General features: G+C 57.8%; 3 protein-coding genes across 6 annotated transcripts; 1 reads left to right on the forward strand and 2 right to left on the reverse strand.

Annotated features, from left to right (window-relative positions):
- The first annotated feature begins 336 nt into the window (after positions 1 to 336).
- On the forward strand, positions 337 to 17,357 carry NECAB3 (N-terminal EF-hand calcium binding protein 3). Of its 2 annotated transcripts, XM_037496786.2 has the most exons (13): positions 337 to 501; positions 2,547 to 2,571; positions 3,921 to 4,029; positions 5,037 to 5,062; positions 5,245 to 5,342; positions 12,699 to 12,835; positions 12,990 to 13,108; positions 13,265 to 13,344; positions 13,429 to 13,482; positions 15,079 to 15,191; positions 15,339 to 15,416; positions 15,888 to 15,979; positions 16,075 to 17,357. In XM_037496786.2, exons 1-13 carry the CDS (start codon positions 388 to 390, stop codon positions 16,101 to 16,103), a joined length of 1,074 nt encoding a protein of 357 aa, XP_037352683.1. In that variant the 5' UTR covers positions 337 to 387; the 3' UTR covers positions 16,104 to 17,357. The 2 variants fall into 2 exon arrangements, with proteins under 2 accessions (XP_037352683.1, XP_054553029.1); XM_054697054.1 differs by lacking the exons at positions 337 to 501; positions 2,547 to 2,571; positions 3,921 to 4,029; positions 5,037 to 5,062; positions 5,245 to 5,342 and adding an exon at positions 10,330 to 11,276 and having other exon boundaries at positions 16,075 to 17,356.
- Positions 6,431 to 8,899, reverse strand: ACTL10 (actin like 10). Its single transcript, XM_037501535.1, has 2 exons — positions 8,870 to 8,899; positions 6,431 to 7,833 (listed from the first exon to the last, which is right to left on the reverse strand). The coding sequence occupies exons 1-2, from the start codon at positions 8,897 to 8,899 to the stop codon at positions 6,622 to 6,624; spliced, it is 1,242 nt and encodes a 413-aa protein (XP_037357432.1). The 3' UTR covers positions 6,431 to 6,621.
- On the reverse strand, positions 8,792 to 11,162 carry CUNH20orf144 (chromosome unknown C20orf144 homolog). Of its 3 annotated transcripts, XM_037496801.2 has the most exons (3): positions 10,917 to 11,162; positions 9,581 to 9,635; positions 8,792 to 9,082 (listed from the first exon to the last, which is right to left on the reverse strand). In XM_037496801.2, exons 1-3 carry the CDS (start codon positions 11,043 to 11,045, stop codon positions 8,910 to 8,912), a joined length of 357 nt encoding a protein of 118 aa, XP_037352698.1. In that variant the 5' UTR covers positions 11,046 to 11,162; the 3' UTR covers positions 8,792 to 8,909. The 3 variants fall into 3 exon arrangements, 1 of the variants encoding a protein (XP_037352698.1); XR_005122537.2 differs by lacking the exons at positions 8,792 to 9,082; positions 9,581 to 9,635 and adding an exon at positions 10,065 to 10,157; XR_005122536.2 differs by lacking the exons at positions 8,792 to 9,082; positions 9,581 to 9,635 and adding an exon at positions 10,065 to 10,190.

Here is a 17,357-nt window from a genome sequence, read left to right on the forward strand (position 1 = left end):
AGAACGCAGCGGCTGCCCGTCCGGGAGCATCCCGTGGCAAAGCCGCGGAGGTGAACTATGTTGGGACTCCGCGTTGCACGCCTCTTGCCTAACCCGAAGGCCCGGCGCTTTGCACTTCTTTTTCGGACGGGAAGACCCAGGCCCTCCGGAGGGGTAGGCTGAGGGCAAAGGTCCGGGCTGGAGCCGGGACCCCGCACCGGGAGGGCCTCCCAGGTCAGTCCGGGCGGTGGGCGGAGCTGCGGGGGCGGGGCCCGCGGTCCGCGCCGGCGCCAATGGGCGGGCGCCCCTCGCAGTCCCCCTCCCAGCCGCCCTCCCGGTCCCCTCGGACCTGCCGCGGAGCCCGGGGACCGCAGCCCCGGAGCCGGCAGCCGAGCTGGTGGCGGCGCCATGGCGTGCGCTGGGCTGCTCACCGTGTGCCTGCTCCGGCCGCCGGCGCCCGAGCCCCCGCGGCCCCCAGCGCCCGCGCCCTCCGCGCCCGCCGGACACGCGCTCCTCCAAGACGTGAGTGGGGCGCGGGCGGGGGGCGCCGGCCCTCCGGCTCCCAGGGGTGGTCTGTCTGTCAGGGTGTCGCTGCAGGTCTGTCTTGCCTCGTCCTGTGTCATGCAGGGCTGCTGTCTCTCACTGCCTGTCCTCTGTCCCTTCACCCCCCCTTTTCTCTCTCTGTTTTCCCCTCTCTCTGTTTGTTAATGTCTCTCCCCACGTATCCGGGGCCCTGCCTTGTGTGTCTGGATGTCTCATTACCTGCCTGTGTGTCTGTCTGTCTCCTTACCTCTCTGGCCATGCCGTCTGTTTCCCTGTGTCTCCCTTATCTTTAGCTCCCTGTCTTTGTGTCCCTCTTTCTGGCTCTTTTTCTCTCCTGCCTCTGGTTCTGTGTCACTACTCCGCTTGCCCCCCAACTCCAACTCCGCACCATCTATGTGTCTGGTGGGGTGGGGGTTCTCAACACTTGATCACAGGAGCAGTTCCCCAGGCCCTCTGGAAGCCCCATGTGGGGCTGACCTGGGCAGGAGAGCCTGGAAGCACAAGCAGCCCCCTAACCTCTGACCCACTGCTAACCTGGAGGCCGAGACCTGATCTGGAGGCCGTGAGCCCCCAAGTTGGTCAGGGCTGCTAACAGTTATTCTCTGTGGTCGGGGCACCCCTCCCAGGGCGGCAGGCAACCCTGAAGCCTCACGGGCACTAGTATGGACCAGGCTGCCTGGGTCTCAGTCACTGCCCTATGCCCCTTCCCTATCTTCTACCCCAGTGCTCAGCCCCATTCTGGCCCTTTCATGCCCCCACCCCCCGCAGTCCCTGCCACTGGCAAAGGCTATATTTCTACCCCCTCCCCAATGCCCTAGTGACTCAGCACCTTGACCACAGCTCTCCTGGCTGGAAGGGAGCTGACCCTCTGCTTCCTAAGGCCTGAAGGGTTAGGGATATATCAAGATCACAAAGGGAGGGGAGGGCTTACTTAGGATGTGGCCCCAGGTGTCCTCATTCCCAGCATAGCTTCCCTGCTCCTAGCTCCCCGGGATCTCCATCAGACAGCCAGGCCAGACAGCTGTGTGACCCTGAGACTGAGGCCGACTTCTCTGAGTCAGACTTCTAACTCAGGGTTGGATTCATTCCTGAGCTCCACTGACCCTGAGAAAATGCCCAACAAGCAGTGGCATTCAGAATGTGGGATGATGCTCTCTGTCCAGATGTTGGCCGATCTGCTTGCCAGACCTGCTGGTCTCCCATTTACTGGGCATAGCCTGTGAGTCTTAGGTCCCTGGTAGAGGCAGGGGCGCTGTCTTTGACACTGCTCTCCTCTCTCTGCCTCTGTTGCCCTTCTTGTCTGCTTTTCCGTAAATATAATCTGCCTGATCTGTCTGTTTACCCTTGTTTTCTGCAGCCTCCCTCCCCCCCTTACACACGTATGCACTTACATACACACGAACACACACACATACAGAGGAACCGGCCTGAGGTCCTTACACTAAGTTGTTCTTATAAGAAGTCCCAGCCCTGGCAGTGTTAACCCCAGGCTGCTCCCCCATGTACTAGTGGGAAAACTGAGGCTCTGGCAAAGAAGAGACTAGCCACTGCCAGCATGTCAGGGTCTTCGGTAGCACAATTGGGAAACAGTGCAGAGTGGGGGTTCAGGTCTGGGATGGGTGCCCAGCTTCCTCAGGCCGCATCTTGGCCCTTCTCCCCACCTTACTCACATTGGGCCTGTGCCAAGGACTGATGCATCATCAGACAACTCAGGAGGGACGGGTATGGGAGATGGAGGTGCAGGGAACTGATCTGGAATACCCCCCACCAGACCAGGCCCCACAGGAGAACTGAGCAAGCGGTGGGACCTGCTGTGTGCTCTTCCTGTGCCTGCCCCCCCCCCGCCCCCACCGTTGGAAAAACTCCTGCAGAGCAGAAATGGGCAGGGGATTGGGAGCAGACTGGGTGGGAGGAAAGGCAGGCAGGAGGCAGGCAGGCCAGCTGGGGCTCTATTGAAATGAGCGGGGGGCCTCTTTCCTTGGGGTCTCACTCACGGCTTCTCTCCATGCCCCTTTGTCCTCTAGGTTTTCCGTAGAGCAGACAAGAATGGTGAGTGTGGCTTCCCTTGGGTCCTACAGTGTGGGGTGGGGTGGGGATAGAGAGGGGGACATCTTGAGGAGGGTTGAGGGCTTAGGCACACATTCTAGAGTAAGAGAAATCTTGGGGAGCCCTGAATCAGGAGAGTCAATCAGGGCATCCTTTCAGGAGGAAGTGTTTTGAGCCAAGGTTGGCAGGATGGAGAGTAGAGGGAATGTGGTTTCGCCAGAGACTTTCCCCAGTGCCCTGGCCATGTGGTGGGTATCTTCCATATGTGATCTTGTGTTGTCCTCACAACCCCTGCTCAGTGGGAAATCTTCACCCGCTTCACAGACAAAGGAACAGTGCCCGGGAGAGGCAAAGCAGGTTGCCCGGGGAAAGCTGAGGCAGGATAAAGCTGTGTCTGGTATTCAGCGACTCAGCTCCTCCTGCCGTGGGAGGTAGGCAGTCTTAGATACTGGTCTGGAAAACCTTGAAAACCAAAGCAGGAGCCCGTAGGGGACCCCACAAGCAGGGTGCTGCCCATAGCTGACTCAGAGCTGTGCTGATTGGCCAGCTGAGGGTCTGAGCTGAGGCACTTAGCTGTGGCCTCACTTCCATCGGGGTCTCCAGACTTGTGTTTCCATCTCCTTGAGATGGGGGGGGGGGTGTCCTCACACCTTTTCTTTTTCCTTTGGTTTCTTCAAATTGGTGGAAACCGCGTGTCCCTTCTCCCCACGCCTCTTGACCAGAATACATGTTTGGGGAGACTCAGATTTCCTCTACCTGTGCTGCCCCCACCCCATCTCTTCGAGACCTCACGGGCCAAATCCCTTTGTCTTTGGCTGCCCCACTCAAGGGCCCCCAGCTTCCGCTATGTGCCCCCTCATGGGGAGGTCATTCCTTCTCGAGCCGGCCTGCTGCTTCTTAAACAGACTCCAGCTCCTAGCAAGACCTCATCTGCCTCTCTGGGTGCTCTGTGAAGGGCCAGGTCCAGAGCACGGAGGCTTCCTCCTCCCTGGGCCCAGAATGGCCAGCATGTGGGGCAGATACTTGGTGTCCAAGTCCTCCAAATGGCGTCTAAGTCCCAGGGGCTGTTCATTTGTTTCTTCATTTAGCAAACACTGAGTCTTACCTAGGGCTACATGTGTACTGTTTTGTCCCTTGGGTGCCTGAAAAGTGGGCCAGTTCCCTTAAGGGGGTATGCCTGGGGGGCCCTAATCCTTTGGTCCCTGCTGCCAGTCCTCCCACCAGGTTCAGAATCCCATTCCACCTGGCTGGGTGGCTGTGAGATCCTGCAAAGCCTTCTGGGGACTTGAACTTGGTGGCAAGGGTATAGCCAGGGGTCCAGGATACTGACTCCTCCCCCTACCCCCGCCCAGATGATGGTAAGCTCTCATTTGAGGAATTCCAGAATTACTTTGCTGATGGGGTTCTCAGCCCAGGGGAGCTGCAGGAGCTGTTCAGTGGCATTGATGGGCATCCCACTGAGTGAGTATGATGGGGCGGGGGGAGGGGGGTGGATGAGCTGTGGGTCAATGTGAGGCCAGGTTGTCCCAATCCCACTGTGTCTCCTGCTGCCTTGGTTCCTTATGGAGGAGGGTGTGGGGAGCAGGGAGAGGGAGCCAGGGCTCAGTGCCAACTTTATCCGCCCACCCTCCCCCTTCCTGGCTCATTTTGCCCATCACACTGCTTCCAGCTGGGACCCCAAAATAGCCGGGCCTGAGTCACCACCCGTGGTTCAGCCCACAGGTCTCCCCCACCCCCCATTCCTGTCTCCTGCAGGGACCAGAGGATGCCTGGGGACAGCTGGGCTCTGTCTGCTTCCACCATGGTTGTGGGTGCATGAATACACACTTCGCCACGTGTCTTTCCATGTCCACGAGTTTGCATGCTTTGTTCCACATGCTCCCCTACATGGGTACACATGCGTACACGGCAGTCCCACCTTCTTACTCCCCGCTCCCCCCCCCCATATCTCCTTAGAATAAATTTCAGCCTCTGGGTAGACATTCAGAGGCTCCCACGCCCTCCCCTATCTGCACCCTTTGTCTGCATGCTATCATCTACCACTCTGACCTGACACCCCAAATTCATCATCCTTCAAGGCATAACTTAGCCCCTTCCCCAGGAAACCCTCTCGTACTACCTAGTAATGATACCCCACTCCTTCTCTGGACTTCCCCAGACCTGGCTTCCCCAGAACTGGCTTCCCCTTCCCAACTCTGGCCACTCCTCTCTGGCCTCTGTCCGCATTTGTCTCCCTGGGTCTGAAACCCCCTTGGATGCTGAGAGTGGCTCTGAGTTTTTGCCTTCAGAGAGTGTTTGGTAGGCAGTAGTACCCTTGCTCCCTACCTCTGTCCACTGAGCAACTTACCCTGGGGCGGAGGCAGAAATCTCCTAGTCTGGTTGAGGGGGGAGGTGGGGAACATTGCCTTTGGAACCTTAGTTCACCAGGCCGGAGTCTAAGGGTCTGAATGGCTCCTTTCTCTCTGTAGCAATTTGGAAACTGAGAAACTATGTGGTGAGTAGGCCCAGGGGAGCGCTATCTCCGGGACCCCTGGGTGTGAGGGGCTGTGACTGGTCTCCTGTTGGAACAGGCTGAGGTGGGCTCAGGAGTTGAGACCTGGTTGACTGCTGAGGAATTCCAGGTTGGGTAGAAGGGTGGGGGGCCTTGAGAAACCCTTGAGCCCCCCTCTGCTGCAGACTACTTCTCAGAACACCTGGGTGTCTACCGGCCTGTGCTGGCTGCACTGGAGTCGCTGAACCATGCGGTGCTCACTGCCATGGATACCACTAAGCTGGTGAGTGGAGGGGCCGATGGTGGAGGGGCCGATGGTGGAGGGGCCAATGGTGGAGGGCTGGAACGGAGGGCAGAGGGTGTCTGCTGTGCTGTGAGAGCCTCCACCATCTGGCTCAGGGCTTTGGTGTTAGATACCTGGGTTCAGATCTTGACTTTCCCACTTTCTGGTTAACTCTTTGGGCCTCAGTTTCCTACTCTGTAATCTGGAGATAATAGTAGAGCCTATCTCCTTACATTTGTTGTGACAATTAAATGAGAATGAAGGCAGGGATTTTTGTCTGTCTTGGTCTCTATTCTCAGCATCTAGAACTGTGCCTGGCACACAGTAGATTCTTAATGCCTGGAGCTGATACTGCTACTGTTTTTATTATTGACCAGACCTGTTGTGGGGTATCAAAGTCCAGAACCCAGCAGCAGTGGCCTGGGGATGGGTTGTGCTCACATCCACAGGCCTGTGCTTCTGTGTGCTGGTGTGTGGAGCCTGTTGGGGTAGGGCCTGGCCTGAGGACATGCGTGAGTAGGCAGGCAGGCACGCGTGCACCCTTGTGTTTGTGTGCATGTGTGGAGGGACACGTGTGCACATAAGCATAAGCAGTGCTCACAGCCAGGGCTCCAGTTGATGGGGTGGTTAGCTCAAAAAAACCCGCAAGCTGCCCTGCCCATTGTGTGCTCCTTTAAGAATTGTCTCCACCTCTCTTGTTCCCAACTTTTGATAAGGGGAAGCAGCGTGATTGTTCCTGACCCACTTTTTACGTAAGGGGAGAAACTAAGGCCCTCATCAAGTTAATAGTCAACTGAGCAGATGGGGATAGGGAGTTTCCCTTCTGGTTGCTTTCACATGGGATTTAGTAGCTGTTCAAAGGGTCGCCCCTTAGGGCTTGGCATGGGTTGGATATCCAAATGGTACATGATGAGGGGTTGGCGTGTTGTGAGGATTTCTGTATCTATAACTTGGATACAAGTGGGGGAAAACACTTTCCTTGTTGCCATGGAAACAGGGCCCTCTGGGTGGACAGCTGGACTGTCCTTCTCTGAATGGGCACTGGTGGAGGGGGGTTTCAAGCTGCAAGTCAAATTCAGGGCCCCGGGGATTCACTCCCTTACCCCGCCACCAATGCCCCTGGCTGAGAAAGGGGTAGGGGGACTCATCACCACATGACTCTGCCAGTTCCAGTCACCTGAGACTTTTATCTGGCACTTGATGCCTCAGATAACCGCTGCCCAGCCAGCTGAACTTCTTCTGACCTCCTCTGGCACCGTCCCCTCCAGTGCAGCAGGACTCAGTTGAACACTTCATGCACCAGCCTGGAGCCACACTCCTGGTACATGGCCCGGGTCATCCAGTGGCACTGAAAGGAGCGCAAGGAGGCCATCATGGAGCCGCCTGTCCACACTGCTGTGCCACGCCCAGGCGTGGCCACCACGTGTGGCCGCAGTGCCCCGTAGCCATGCCTCTGGCACTGGGCATTCAGCTCTATCTCCAGGCGCTCGGTGAAGCCAGGGAAAAGCGTGGAGCCCCCGGCCAGCACCACTGTGTCGGCCAGCCGTGTCCGCAGCGTTGCAGGGATCTTCTGCAGTGCCTGGAAGGCCAGCGTGGGCAGCCCGGGCTCAGCCTGGCCGAGCAGGCGGGGCTGGAAGATGGGTTCCGGGCAGCGGAAGCGCTCGCTACCGAGGTGCACGGAACACCCATTGTCTAAGCAGAAGCTGGCGGGATGGTGGCGGGCAGGGTTACGGAGGTCTCCCTCGAAGTCCAGTGACACGTAACAGATGCGCTTCTTGAGCTGGGTGATGGCCTTGCGGGGCAGGGTCTGCAGCTGCAGGTGGGGGCACGCTGCTGCCAGCAGGGCCCTCAGGTAACGCGACAGGGCGCTGCCTGCCACGTTCAGCCGGCTGGTGGCCGCGTGCCACGAGTGGCCTGCATAGATGGGCGTGGCGTGGCACACGCCCGCGCCCGCCTCCACCGCCAGCCCGCTGACGGCGCCGGTGGAGCAGAGCGCCAGCAGGGCGGTGCTGGCCATGTGGCAGGCGGGCACGGCCAGCGCCTCGAACAGCAGCTCGGCCGTCCTCTCGCGGCCCGCGGGCGGCGCCGACGGCGAGGTGCTCACCAGCACCGGCCACTGCTCCGGGCATATCCGCAGGCCCCCCACCAGCAGGCGCTCCCACAGGCCCTCCAGCGCCTCCCAGTCCACCACCACGCCGTGCTTGATGGGGTGCGCCCGCGCCACGCCGCGCGCCAGCTCGCAGCCCGGCCCGCCGGGTGGCACGGGCCGGTCCCCGCTGGGCACCAGGCTGGAGCTCTTCAGCTCCAGCCGCGGCTGGGCCTCGCCGGCGAAGCCCGCTTTGGTGAAGCCCGAACCCTGGTCCACCACCACCGCGATGCGCCCCAGTGAGGGCGGCCGAACCGCCCGGCGGCTCCGCTTGGCCGACGCCACCTTCCGGCTGGGCCCCAACTTCCGGCCGAGACTCCGCCGCCGCCTGAGGTCGCGCTGCTGCTTTCAGCTCCGGGCGCCGGCCGGGCCTGGTTCCCGGGGATCGTTAACGAGCGCCCGCAATTCTTGACTCAGCCCCCTGGTCCGGACCCGGGAGAACGGCTTTTCTCAGTCTTTGACACCGCCCCAGGCTCGAGGCCCCGCCTCTGGCTCCGTGGTCGGGCCGGGCCCCGCTGGTTGCCCCGTTCCGCCTCCGGGGCTTCCAGACTCGAAGCCCCCCACCCCTCACGTCCCCTTCCTGAGGTGCGGCTCCGACTCCTCAGCCCTGGTCTCGGCGGGTGGTGAGGACGGTGGGCTAAGTTCCTTGGGGTACTGGGAAGCAACGAGCTGCAGGGCCCCGGGAGTGAAGAGACCTTGTGGCAAGGTCGTCTGTGGGGGTGGGAGGGGGTGGTCGGAGAGAGGAAAGAACTTGGGCTCATTGTGACCTCAAGTCTAAGAACCTACTGTGATTCCGCAGCCCTCTCTGCGCCAAGACGCCCTGGACCCATCCTCTCTCCCAGGACAGGGCCAAAGGCTGAGACTGGGCATCCGGGGGCACCCAGCACTACCAATCTGACTTCTTCCCAAAGCACTGGGGATTATCTGACACACTCTGGCCAGCTGCGCAGCTGCGCGGCCCCTCCCCTCTCAGTGGTGGAGAGAAAGCTGCAGTCACTGATCTACAGCCACCCTGTGACCTGTGCCTGCCCAGCCCGGGATGCCGCGGCCTACATAGGGGCCTTAGTTCAGGGGCTCTATGCATGTACTCAGGTGGGCTGAGTTTGTGACTCGGTCCTGCAGCTGACGCACAGTGCACCCCTGTGCAAGTCCAAATCTCTCTGAGGACAGGTTCTTCCTTCACCAAGGGGTAGTAATCCTCACACAGGAAAAGGGCCACTTCTTGTCTCTGCAGTGTCTCATTCTCTTTAGGATCCTTTTGGTTGCAAGAGGAAGATCCAGTGAGCTTCAAGTTCAAGTAGGGATTTTATTACCATGTAGAGAGAATGCTGATTGTGTTGACACTGAGAAAGTGCATCTTCAGCCTTAGTTGGACTGTCACCTTTGCTGAATCTGCCCCTTCCGGGGACATTTTGAGGTGGTCACCAGTGGAAGGCAGGCTGCAGGTTTGGAGAGCTGGGGTGGTGCCAGGGCTTGGGCCCTGGGAGAGTGAAAAGCAGCAGCAGGGTTCTGTCCACAGAAAGTGTGTGGGGCCTCTCATGATGAGTTAAGGATGTGAGCTTTGTACTGGAGACCACTAGTGGCAATATGGTCACTGCAGGAGGGAAGGTGGGAGAGGCCCTGGAGAGGAAGGCAGGCTGGAGTGCTGGGCCTGCACTACCCTCCCTATGATGGGTTTGTGTGTTTCCCTGTGAGCACCAGAGAACCAGTGTGAGCGCATGAGCAGGGGGAAGACAGGCCAGTGCTTTGGAAGAAGCCTTAGGCTGCAACATGGAGAAGGGGATGGGACAGGGTAGGTTGGGAGGTGAGTGACTCAGTACCTTGGGCATTACCAAGAGTGGGGCAGGAGTGAGGGGTCAGAGGCCCAGGGACCCCTGCCTCTACCTGGGTGGCTCTCACAGGCAGAATGAGTTTGAGGCCCTACCCCTGCTTATCCTTACTGTTCTTCCAGAATGGTCGCTGTTTGTCTGAGGCACCACCCTCCCCAACTCTTAAGGACGATTTGTGAATCCTGGCCACCTGGGAAATGCCAGGCCTCTTCTGGAAGCAGGCCCCTCCTAGAGTGGCTGAGCCTGGATTTGCCCAAACTCACCTCTCCTATGAAGGCCAGGGTGTGCCGTCTCCCCAGTTTCGGGCAGGGTTTCTGACTTTTGGGTAACAAGAAAGAAGGGAAAAAGCCTTGGCTTCAGGCAGCCTTCGGTAGTGCTGTTTATTCCTGTCTCGTGCTGGGTATCAGTTTCCCCCGACTGGCTCTATACCCCCCTCCTGCCCCACCCCTGCAGATGCCTCAGCCAGCGGGTGCCAGGCTTGCTGTGCACTCTTTATAGGGCCGGCCCCGGAACCGGGGGGCTGGATCCGGAGTTCGGAGCTTTGGGCGCGGGGAGCGGAGCCTTCGGCGCGATGCTCCTGGGCGGGGTGGGCGTCGCCGTCGGCCGGGCTCTCGATCAGCCGCGCGCGCCCTTGGGCCCGCCCCCCGCGCAGCGCCCCTCCTCCGGCAGCCGCGCGTCCGGCAGCACCAGCAGGACCAGGATCTTCATCTCGCGCGCGCGCGCGCCTTCGCGCCGTCCCGCGCCGTCGCCGGCTCCTTGCAGCGGGGGCGCCCCCGCGTCCTCTCCCCGCCCTTCGGGCCGCGCGCCCGAGCCGGCCGCCGCCTCGGGTGGGTGCTGCCCCTTGTCCAGCGGGAGAAGCAACACGTCCTTCGTCTGAGGGGTGGGGCGGGGCGGGGCGTGAGAGCACGGGCGTGCCCACCTGCCTCTCGGGGTCCCTCCGCCACCCCTGTTCTATCTCCCAGGAATGTCCTCCCCGTTTCCGGGACACCCGCCCCACTCCCGTGCCACCCCGACCCGTCGCAGGGAGCCCCCCATCCCTCCTCTGGAAACCCTCACCCACCCGAGCTGGCCTCCTGGTACCTCACTCTGCCCACATTTCTGGAGTCTCTGCCAGCGTCCATCCTTGACCCCCGGACGTCACCCACCCCCGCCCTGGTCTAGGACCGCTACCCGCTGGGAGAGGGGGAGGTTTTGAAACTCAGCTCTGGAAAGGGGAAATAAGGCAGTGCTCCCTGCGCACAGCCCCAGTGGCCCCGACTGTGGCTGATATCCCATCTGTCCCCAGTTCCCTCTGGCCCACCCTCCTGGGCTCTCTTCTTCTCCATCTCCCTGTTTCTGGGTTTCCTGTCCTTTCTGGGCTTTTAGGAATCCATCCCAGTCCATGTGGATTCCTGCAGATGGTGAGGTCAAACCATGATGTCACAATGTGGCATCCCTGGGCAGGGTAGAGGCAGAGGGCCCCGAGGGGAAGGGGCTTCTCTAGCTCCTTCATCCTCCAAGGATGACACAGGACTTACTCCCCAAAGGCCTAGACTCAGTGACTCCTGCACCTGCTTGGGTTACCCTGACCCCACCTGCCTTTGGCCCCCTGGCACTCACTCTGGGCTTCTTCCGTTTGAGGTGGCTGAAGAACTGCATTTTCTGTAGGGCCTTGTTCATTTCAGGCAGCCTTTCTTTGTGGGGCTCCTTGGGCAGTTTGGTCCTCTTGTGGGAACTGTTGTTTCCCATGGCAGGGATGGTCACCACTGGGGGCCACAGTCCATGATGTCTCTCTGCCCTGCCCTCTGCCTCCAGGGAGTCCTTCTGCCTTTGCCCTCCCCGGGAAGCCACATTGTGACCTCATGGTTTGACCTCACCATCTGCAGGCTTGAGCACCTCACAGGCAAATCTGTGACTTCTGGCCTTTATTTCTTAGCTGTCACTCTGAGTAAGGATCAGAAATCAGGCAACGTTTATAAGGTGGTTATTGGTGATAGCAAGGAATTTCTGTGGCCTTGTTTGAATTCTGGCTCTAACACGTAACTATCTGTGTGACCTTGACCAAGGTAATCGACTGCTGTAGGCCTCAGTCTTCTCATCTGCAAAACGAGGTCAATTATGGCTCTCCCCTCTGTACTGCCCCCCAGTTCACAAGCCTGGCCCAGAGGGCCCCATGATGGTTGAGTTCTGAAGAGTAAACAGTTTTGCTGCAGCCTGGCACAAGAGTGGGTACTTGTGTCAGCTGGTTTCTATTGCTTGGTTGCAATCAGTCATCTTAAGTAGTAAAAATAAAAATTATTGGAAGGACTTTAGGGAACTCAGAACATGGCTGAGAAGTCTGGAGTCTAAGCTTGAGACAGGACAGAAACTACTGGCCTGTCTGAGAATGAAAGGACACAGTCTCCCCTCTGTTCTGGGCCCCCACTTCACAAGCCTGGCCCAGAGGGCCCCATGATGGTTGAGTTCAGGCAATCAAGTGCAGGAGACAAAGCCACTAATGCATGCTGTCTCTGGGGTCCCTTGTAGAGGGAGGGCAAGCACCAGGACGTGGCTCCCCAGGACTCCCACCTCGGGCTGTGTGCAGGTGGCAGCAGGGGTGGGGCAAGCTCATGCAATTCTCAGGAAATCTATGCGGGATGTACAGGTGGGTGGGTTTCCTGTCAGTATTGTGTTTGACAATAAAAAATGTTGAGAATTTATGTGCCAGGCACTGGGCTGAGTCCTGTATAGGAATTAACTTATTGGAACCTCTCAATGTCTCAGTGAGATGGTTGTTATCACCCCCATTTTATAAATGAGGAAACTGAGGCACAAGGAGGTAGAAGTTGGGAGTCTCTGAATATCCTAAGATGGGCAGCACAGGACTTGGCACTTGGCCAGCCTCTCAGTCTTGGGAACTGGAGGGAAGCTGGTAATGTAGGCTGGGGTGGGTGCTGGGGTGTGTGTGCTAAGACAGCAAACCAGCTGTCTTGTATCTGCAGCTCCTAGTAAAACGTGCTCAGTAAATGTTCGTGGCATGGATGAATGAATGAATGAATGAATGCATATATAGACTGAGTTTGTGGTCAGCTGGTGAGTACAGGGCTACATCACACCATTATTTTGCTTTGTGTATCTAAATTGGCCTTTGGATGCCCTGTGACCTGCTCCCTGCCCCAGCCCCCCACTCCCCTCGCTGTGCCTGGGCTCTCACTGCCTGAAAGTGGTAGCCCCAACAGGGAAGAGGCCTGGCTCAGCCCTCAGTCCTATTGCCTCCTGCTTATACCAGGTCTACATGTTCTCTATTCTTCATGCCTCCACTGTTGCTCTGATGGGCAGCGGGTGGGCATGCAAGGGGCTGGCTCCCATTCACAAGTATAAGCTCGGTGCAGGGAGTGGCAACCAGGTTCTTTCTGCCCCCAGGAATATGAGCAGGCTTCGAAAGTGGACCAGTTTGTGACACGTTTCCTTCTGCGGGAGACAGTGAGCCAGCTACAAGCCCTGCAGAGCTCGCTGGAGGGGGCATCAGATACTCTAGAGGCCCAGGCCCGGGGCCTGAGGTATGAAGCCTGATTTCTTGATCTTGGGTTTTGAGCCTGGGTCTGACTGTCCTGGGAAGCTTGTCTGGCCCCACCCAGGCCTCACTCTGTTCTGGGGCCACGGGCCTGGCTCTGTGGGTCTGGGGGCAGTAGGCTGACCCTCCACTTCCCTTAGGTCAGATGAAGAGAGTGTGGAGGTGCAGCACAGGCCCCGAGGCAGCCGGCGGGCAGGGCGTAAGGCCCTGCGGAGCATCAGTTGGTCACCCACCTCGTCTCCAGGCTCCTCTGACATAGGTGGGCCTATCTGGGTGGGAGGGTTGCTGAGGAGGGCCCAGCGTGTGTGCCCTGGGTCTGCTCCTCCCCTGCCTCTCACTTTATCCTGCGGAGACTCCCAGCCTGCGGGGTCCATGCCTGATGTCCTCCTTCTCTCTCCTTGGGTCCCCACCCCAGGGCGGAGCTCCGAGGCTGAGATGCAGTGGCAGCTCCAAGTCAATCGGCTTCAGGAGCTCATCGACCAGCTAGAGTGCAAGGTGAGTGGCCAGGGGAGGGCCTTCCTGGAGTCTGCCCACATCAGGCTACGCTGGAGGCCTGGCCCATGCTCTGTGTCCCCACAGGCTCCCCGGCTGGAACCCTTGCATGAAGAGGAGTTTACCAAGGAGTCCGACTCGGTGAGTTCCAGAGAGCCGGGGAGGCGGCTGGGTTTCAGACTGGGAGACGGTGCTCATGGAGGGAGGGGCCAGCTGCCCAGTCAGCCTCTGCCTTCCCCAGGCTTGGCCCAGCCTCCCTCCCCCAGGCTGGCAGGCAGGGTTCTAATCCTTGCTGTGTGATCCCGCAGAAATCATTGCCGCTCTCCTGCTACTTGTTTCCCTCTGCATTTCTGAAAGCTGATGCTTTGTGGAGGGGCTAGTAGGAAGCGGTCCCTAGTTGGGAGGGACAGGGGACTAGATCAACCTTGGGGAGGGGGTAGAGGGGAGTCAAGGATATTGGGCCAGGTTGGGGCAGGAACTCTACCTCAGGGTAAGTGGGCTTCCGTGCAGATCATGAAGGGTAAATGGGAACAGACTGTTTCTAGAAATTGGACACAACTGTTTCATTGAACTGATCTAGTCTCAGGATTGAGAGATTGATTTCATGCAATAACTGAACAATTCAAAAATCTACCACCTCAACACATGTCTGCAAAAGCTTGATTTCAGGGAGGTGCACTGTAGACTGCGTAGAAGTTGTGGACTTCTCTCTGTGAGGATCTTTTCTTATCTCTCTCTAAGGGAGAAGGCAGAAGTTAATTTGCAAACTTTTGTTTGCTGTGCTTACCTGGATAACCCCCCTAGCTGACCTCGTTCCTCCTCCCAACTGCCCTTGTCTCAGCTAAGCTATTTAAGATGGCAGCTAGAGGGTCATGCAAGGCCTTTAGTCATGCAGGGTGTCTCCCATACACGCAGGAGGTGTACTTGTTATTATTAAACTTTTTTTTTGGCTTTTTCTCTTCTACAAAAAAGAGGGGTGGGTGTGTTAGTGCACCCAGGGGTACCCAGGGGCCCCAAACTATTAAGGAGTGCACACTCTAATAGGGGGCCAACCATTTGCCACACAAAGGCTAAGGAAACAGATGTTTAGTGTGAAAGAGTTTTAATAATTGCTCAAGAAAGGATTTCAGAAAATCGTTTCCTAACAAAACTCCATAAATTACCCATACTCTCATGGGCAAGTGCCCAGCCAGACAGGCTCCATCCAAGATGGGGCCACTGAGTCCTAAAAGCTTGCCACAAGCCAAAGGTATCTTCCGGCAAGCAACCACAAGAAAGTGATTAAGCAGGTCCCAGAGAGCTGGTACAGAGGAGAGACTCAAAATTCGAAACAGACCACACAGGTTAACATGAAGGGAAGAAAATGGCTGCCACTGTCTCTGCCGGAGACCAGAAGCAGCTTCCCCACACATCTCTCACCCACATGTCGATTTCAGATGTCTACATCTCTCTCCTCCATGTGTCTCCTCCCATTGTCTCCTCCAAGTCTTTCTCAGAAATATTCCTTCCCTTTCTATATTCATCTTGCTCCTTCCCAGCTGCCTGCCATATGGCATGCTGGGACTTGTAGTCCTCAGTTCCTGAGAGCTCTTCAGTGTGGACATGGGTGGAGTTTGCAAAAAACATCAGGAGGTGGGGGAGACTGCCTCTAATAGTTGGGGGTCATCCTGGAGGCCACAGCTAGTCCTTCACCCTGTGCCCAGCCCTTTTCCTGCTAAGCAAGCTGTCTCTTGTCAGCACATCCTTGTGGCCCAGAGGCAGGTGCAGGTGGCAGAGGAAGCCTTGCAAGACTTCCACCGTGCCCTGTGCTGCTATGTGGACTTCACAGGAGCCCAGAGCCATTGCTTGCAGTGAGTTCCCAGCCAGCTGCTGGGCTGGCCAAAGTTGGGTGGTGAGAAGGGAGGAGGGCTGGGGCTTGGTGTCCTGGCCACCTCCGGTTGGGTGGGCAGTGGTGGTGGCAGCCTGGGTCTGGCCTGGCCATCTTTTTGGCTCCACAGTGTGTCTGCCCGGAAGAGGCTGGACAGTGCCTCCTTTACCCTATACGAGTTCTGGCAGGATGAGGCCTCCTGGAGAAGGTATGAATGATGGTCTAACAGTAAATTTATTGAAACAGGCCTGAGTTAAAATCATCCTCTCTTATACACTGGCTGTGTGACCTTAGGAAAGTTACCTAGCGCCTCTGAGCCCCTGAGGCCTTTTTGAGATAGGAATGATAACAGTTCTAGCCTGGTATAAGCTAAATGAGATTATGTGTGAAGAACTGAACACAGTGCCAGATGCCCATGAACATGCACTGCTACCACTGTGACAAACCCTGTGCCAAGCACCTGTGTGTTACGTTATGTCATCCTCGCCATAGCCTGGTGAGGTAGACAATGTCACCCCCATTTCACAGAGGAGAAAACTGAGCCTCAGATCCAATATGAGGAAGGACTGGGACCTGAATCCAGGTGGTGCCATGGGGTGGGAGTGGGGAGCTCTTACCCACATGTCCTGATTTTTGGGGGGCTGGCTCCAACTTCAGTCTACTCTGTGGCTCTCTGTAGGCACCAGCAGTCTGCCTGTAGTAAGGCCTTCCAGCGCATTCTCATCGACCACCTGCAGGCTCCAGACACCCTCACCACTGTGTTCTTCCCAGGTGTGCTGCAGCTCCCAACCCTCTCTACAGCTTGGGGACCTGGGGAGGGACAGTGGGCTCCTGAAGGCCTCTGACCTTCAACCTTTGACCTACAGCCTCCTGGTGGATTATGAACAATAACTGAGCTTGATCGGCATAAGCCAAGGACCCTGGGACCCTGCCTGCCTCTTTCTGGAACTTCTGGACTGGTTGACTCAGCACCCAAACCAAGGATGCTGCCTCCTAGACTTGGGGCCTGGCTCTCAGAGACCTCCAGACCCAGCTGGTGGAGATCTCAGCTCACGGATCAGGGACTAGGCTGCTTGCTTTCTATTTCTTTTTTAACTAGTGCATTTTGTTCTTTGTAGCTTTGGCCTCTGCTTGGCTCAGGAGGCCTGGATTCTGGTCCCCTCTCTGCCCCTGCTGTGTGACCCAGGGAGGGCCCCTTCCCAGTCTGGGTGGGGCCCAGGCCCTCTGGCTGCCTACTGAGTGCCCTGCTTTCTTCTTGCTATCTTGGGGCCAGGCTTCTGCTCTTTAACCAGCAGAATGAGGGCTGATGCTCAGGGACACCCCCATACTGAACTTTGACCCCTGAGACTGGACTGGGTCATTCTGTGGTGTGGGGTAAGGACCATGTCCCTGTTACCCACCAGGGCTAGCAGGCTCAACTCTGACTTTTCTAGACTCTTCTAGCACCAGAGACCTTGGGAGGCTCCTGGGTCGGTTTGCATGTTATTTGCATATAATTTGCATGTTCATGCCTACCCATACTCAGGGCACTATGGGAAGCCCCAAGGTGACCTTGCCAAGTAGCAATAATTTGGGCCTAGAGTCACCTGCTGCCCCCAGATACCTCTGAACCCAGCCCAGGACCGCAGCCCAGAGGCAATAAAGGCAGTGGTCACCTTTGGCATTGTGTCCTCCCTCTCCCTTTGCAAGAAGACCAGGCTGTGGGGAGAGTCTGCATTTCAGACCAGAGAGAATCTTTGTTCAGAAATCAACTGATTCCTGTCTTGAGTTTCCAGGCTTGAAGCTAGTGAGTCCTTAATCCAGGTTTCCTCAATTTAAGGCTCTCTTACCTGACAAACCCTTGTTCTCACTTCTGCTTTCAACTACCCCAGCTGGTGGTCCTCGCTTCACCTCCCCACCTTGCGGGCCTGGGGCCTGGGGGCCTGGAACTGGGGCAGAGCACAGAGCCGCCTCAGGGACCCAAACAGATCCGGTGAGACCTACCTCCAGACGGAATGAGCCTCTCACCTAGTTTGTCAGGACCTGTCACAACCCCTGCCACCTGACCTGGAGCCACGGAGCAGTGTCAGGAAAACAATGGGGGGTCCATCGTGGGGGAAGTGAATGGGGGCAGGGAGGAGATGACAGACATGGCCCTCGGCTCTGAAGG

This window comes from Talpa occidentalis, unplaced genomic scaffold (genome assembly GCF_014898055.3).
Source record: "Talpa occidentalis isolate TD23 unplaced genomic scaffold, MPIMG_talOcc4v2.1 talOcc4.10, whole genome shotgun sequence".
Lineage (NCBI taxonomy): Eukaryota > Metazoa > Chordata > Mammalia > Eulipotyphla > Talpidae > Talpa > Talpa occidentalis.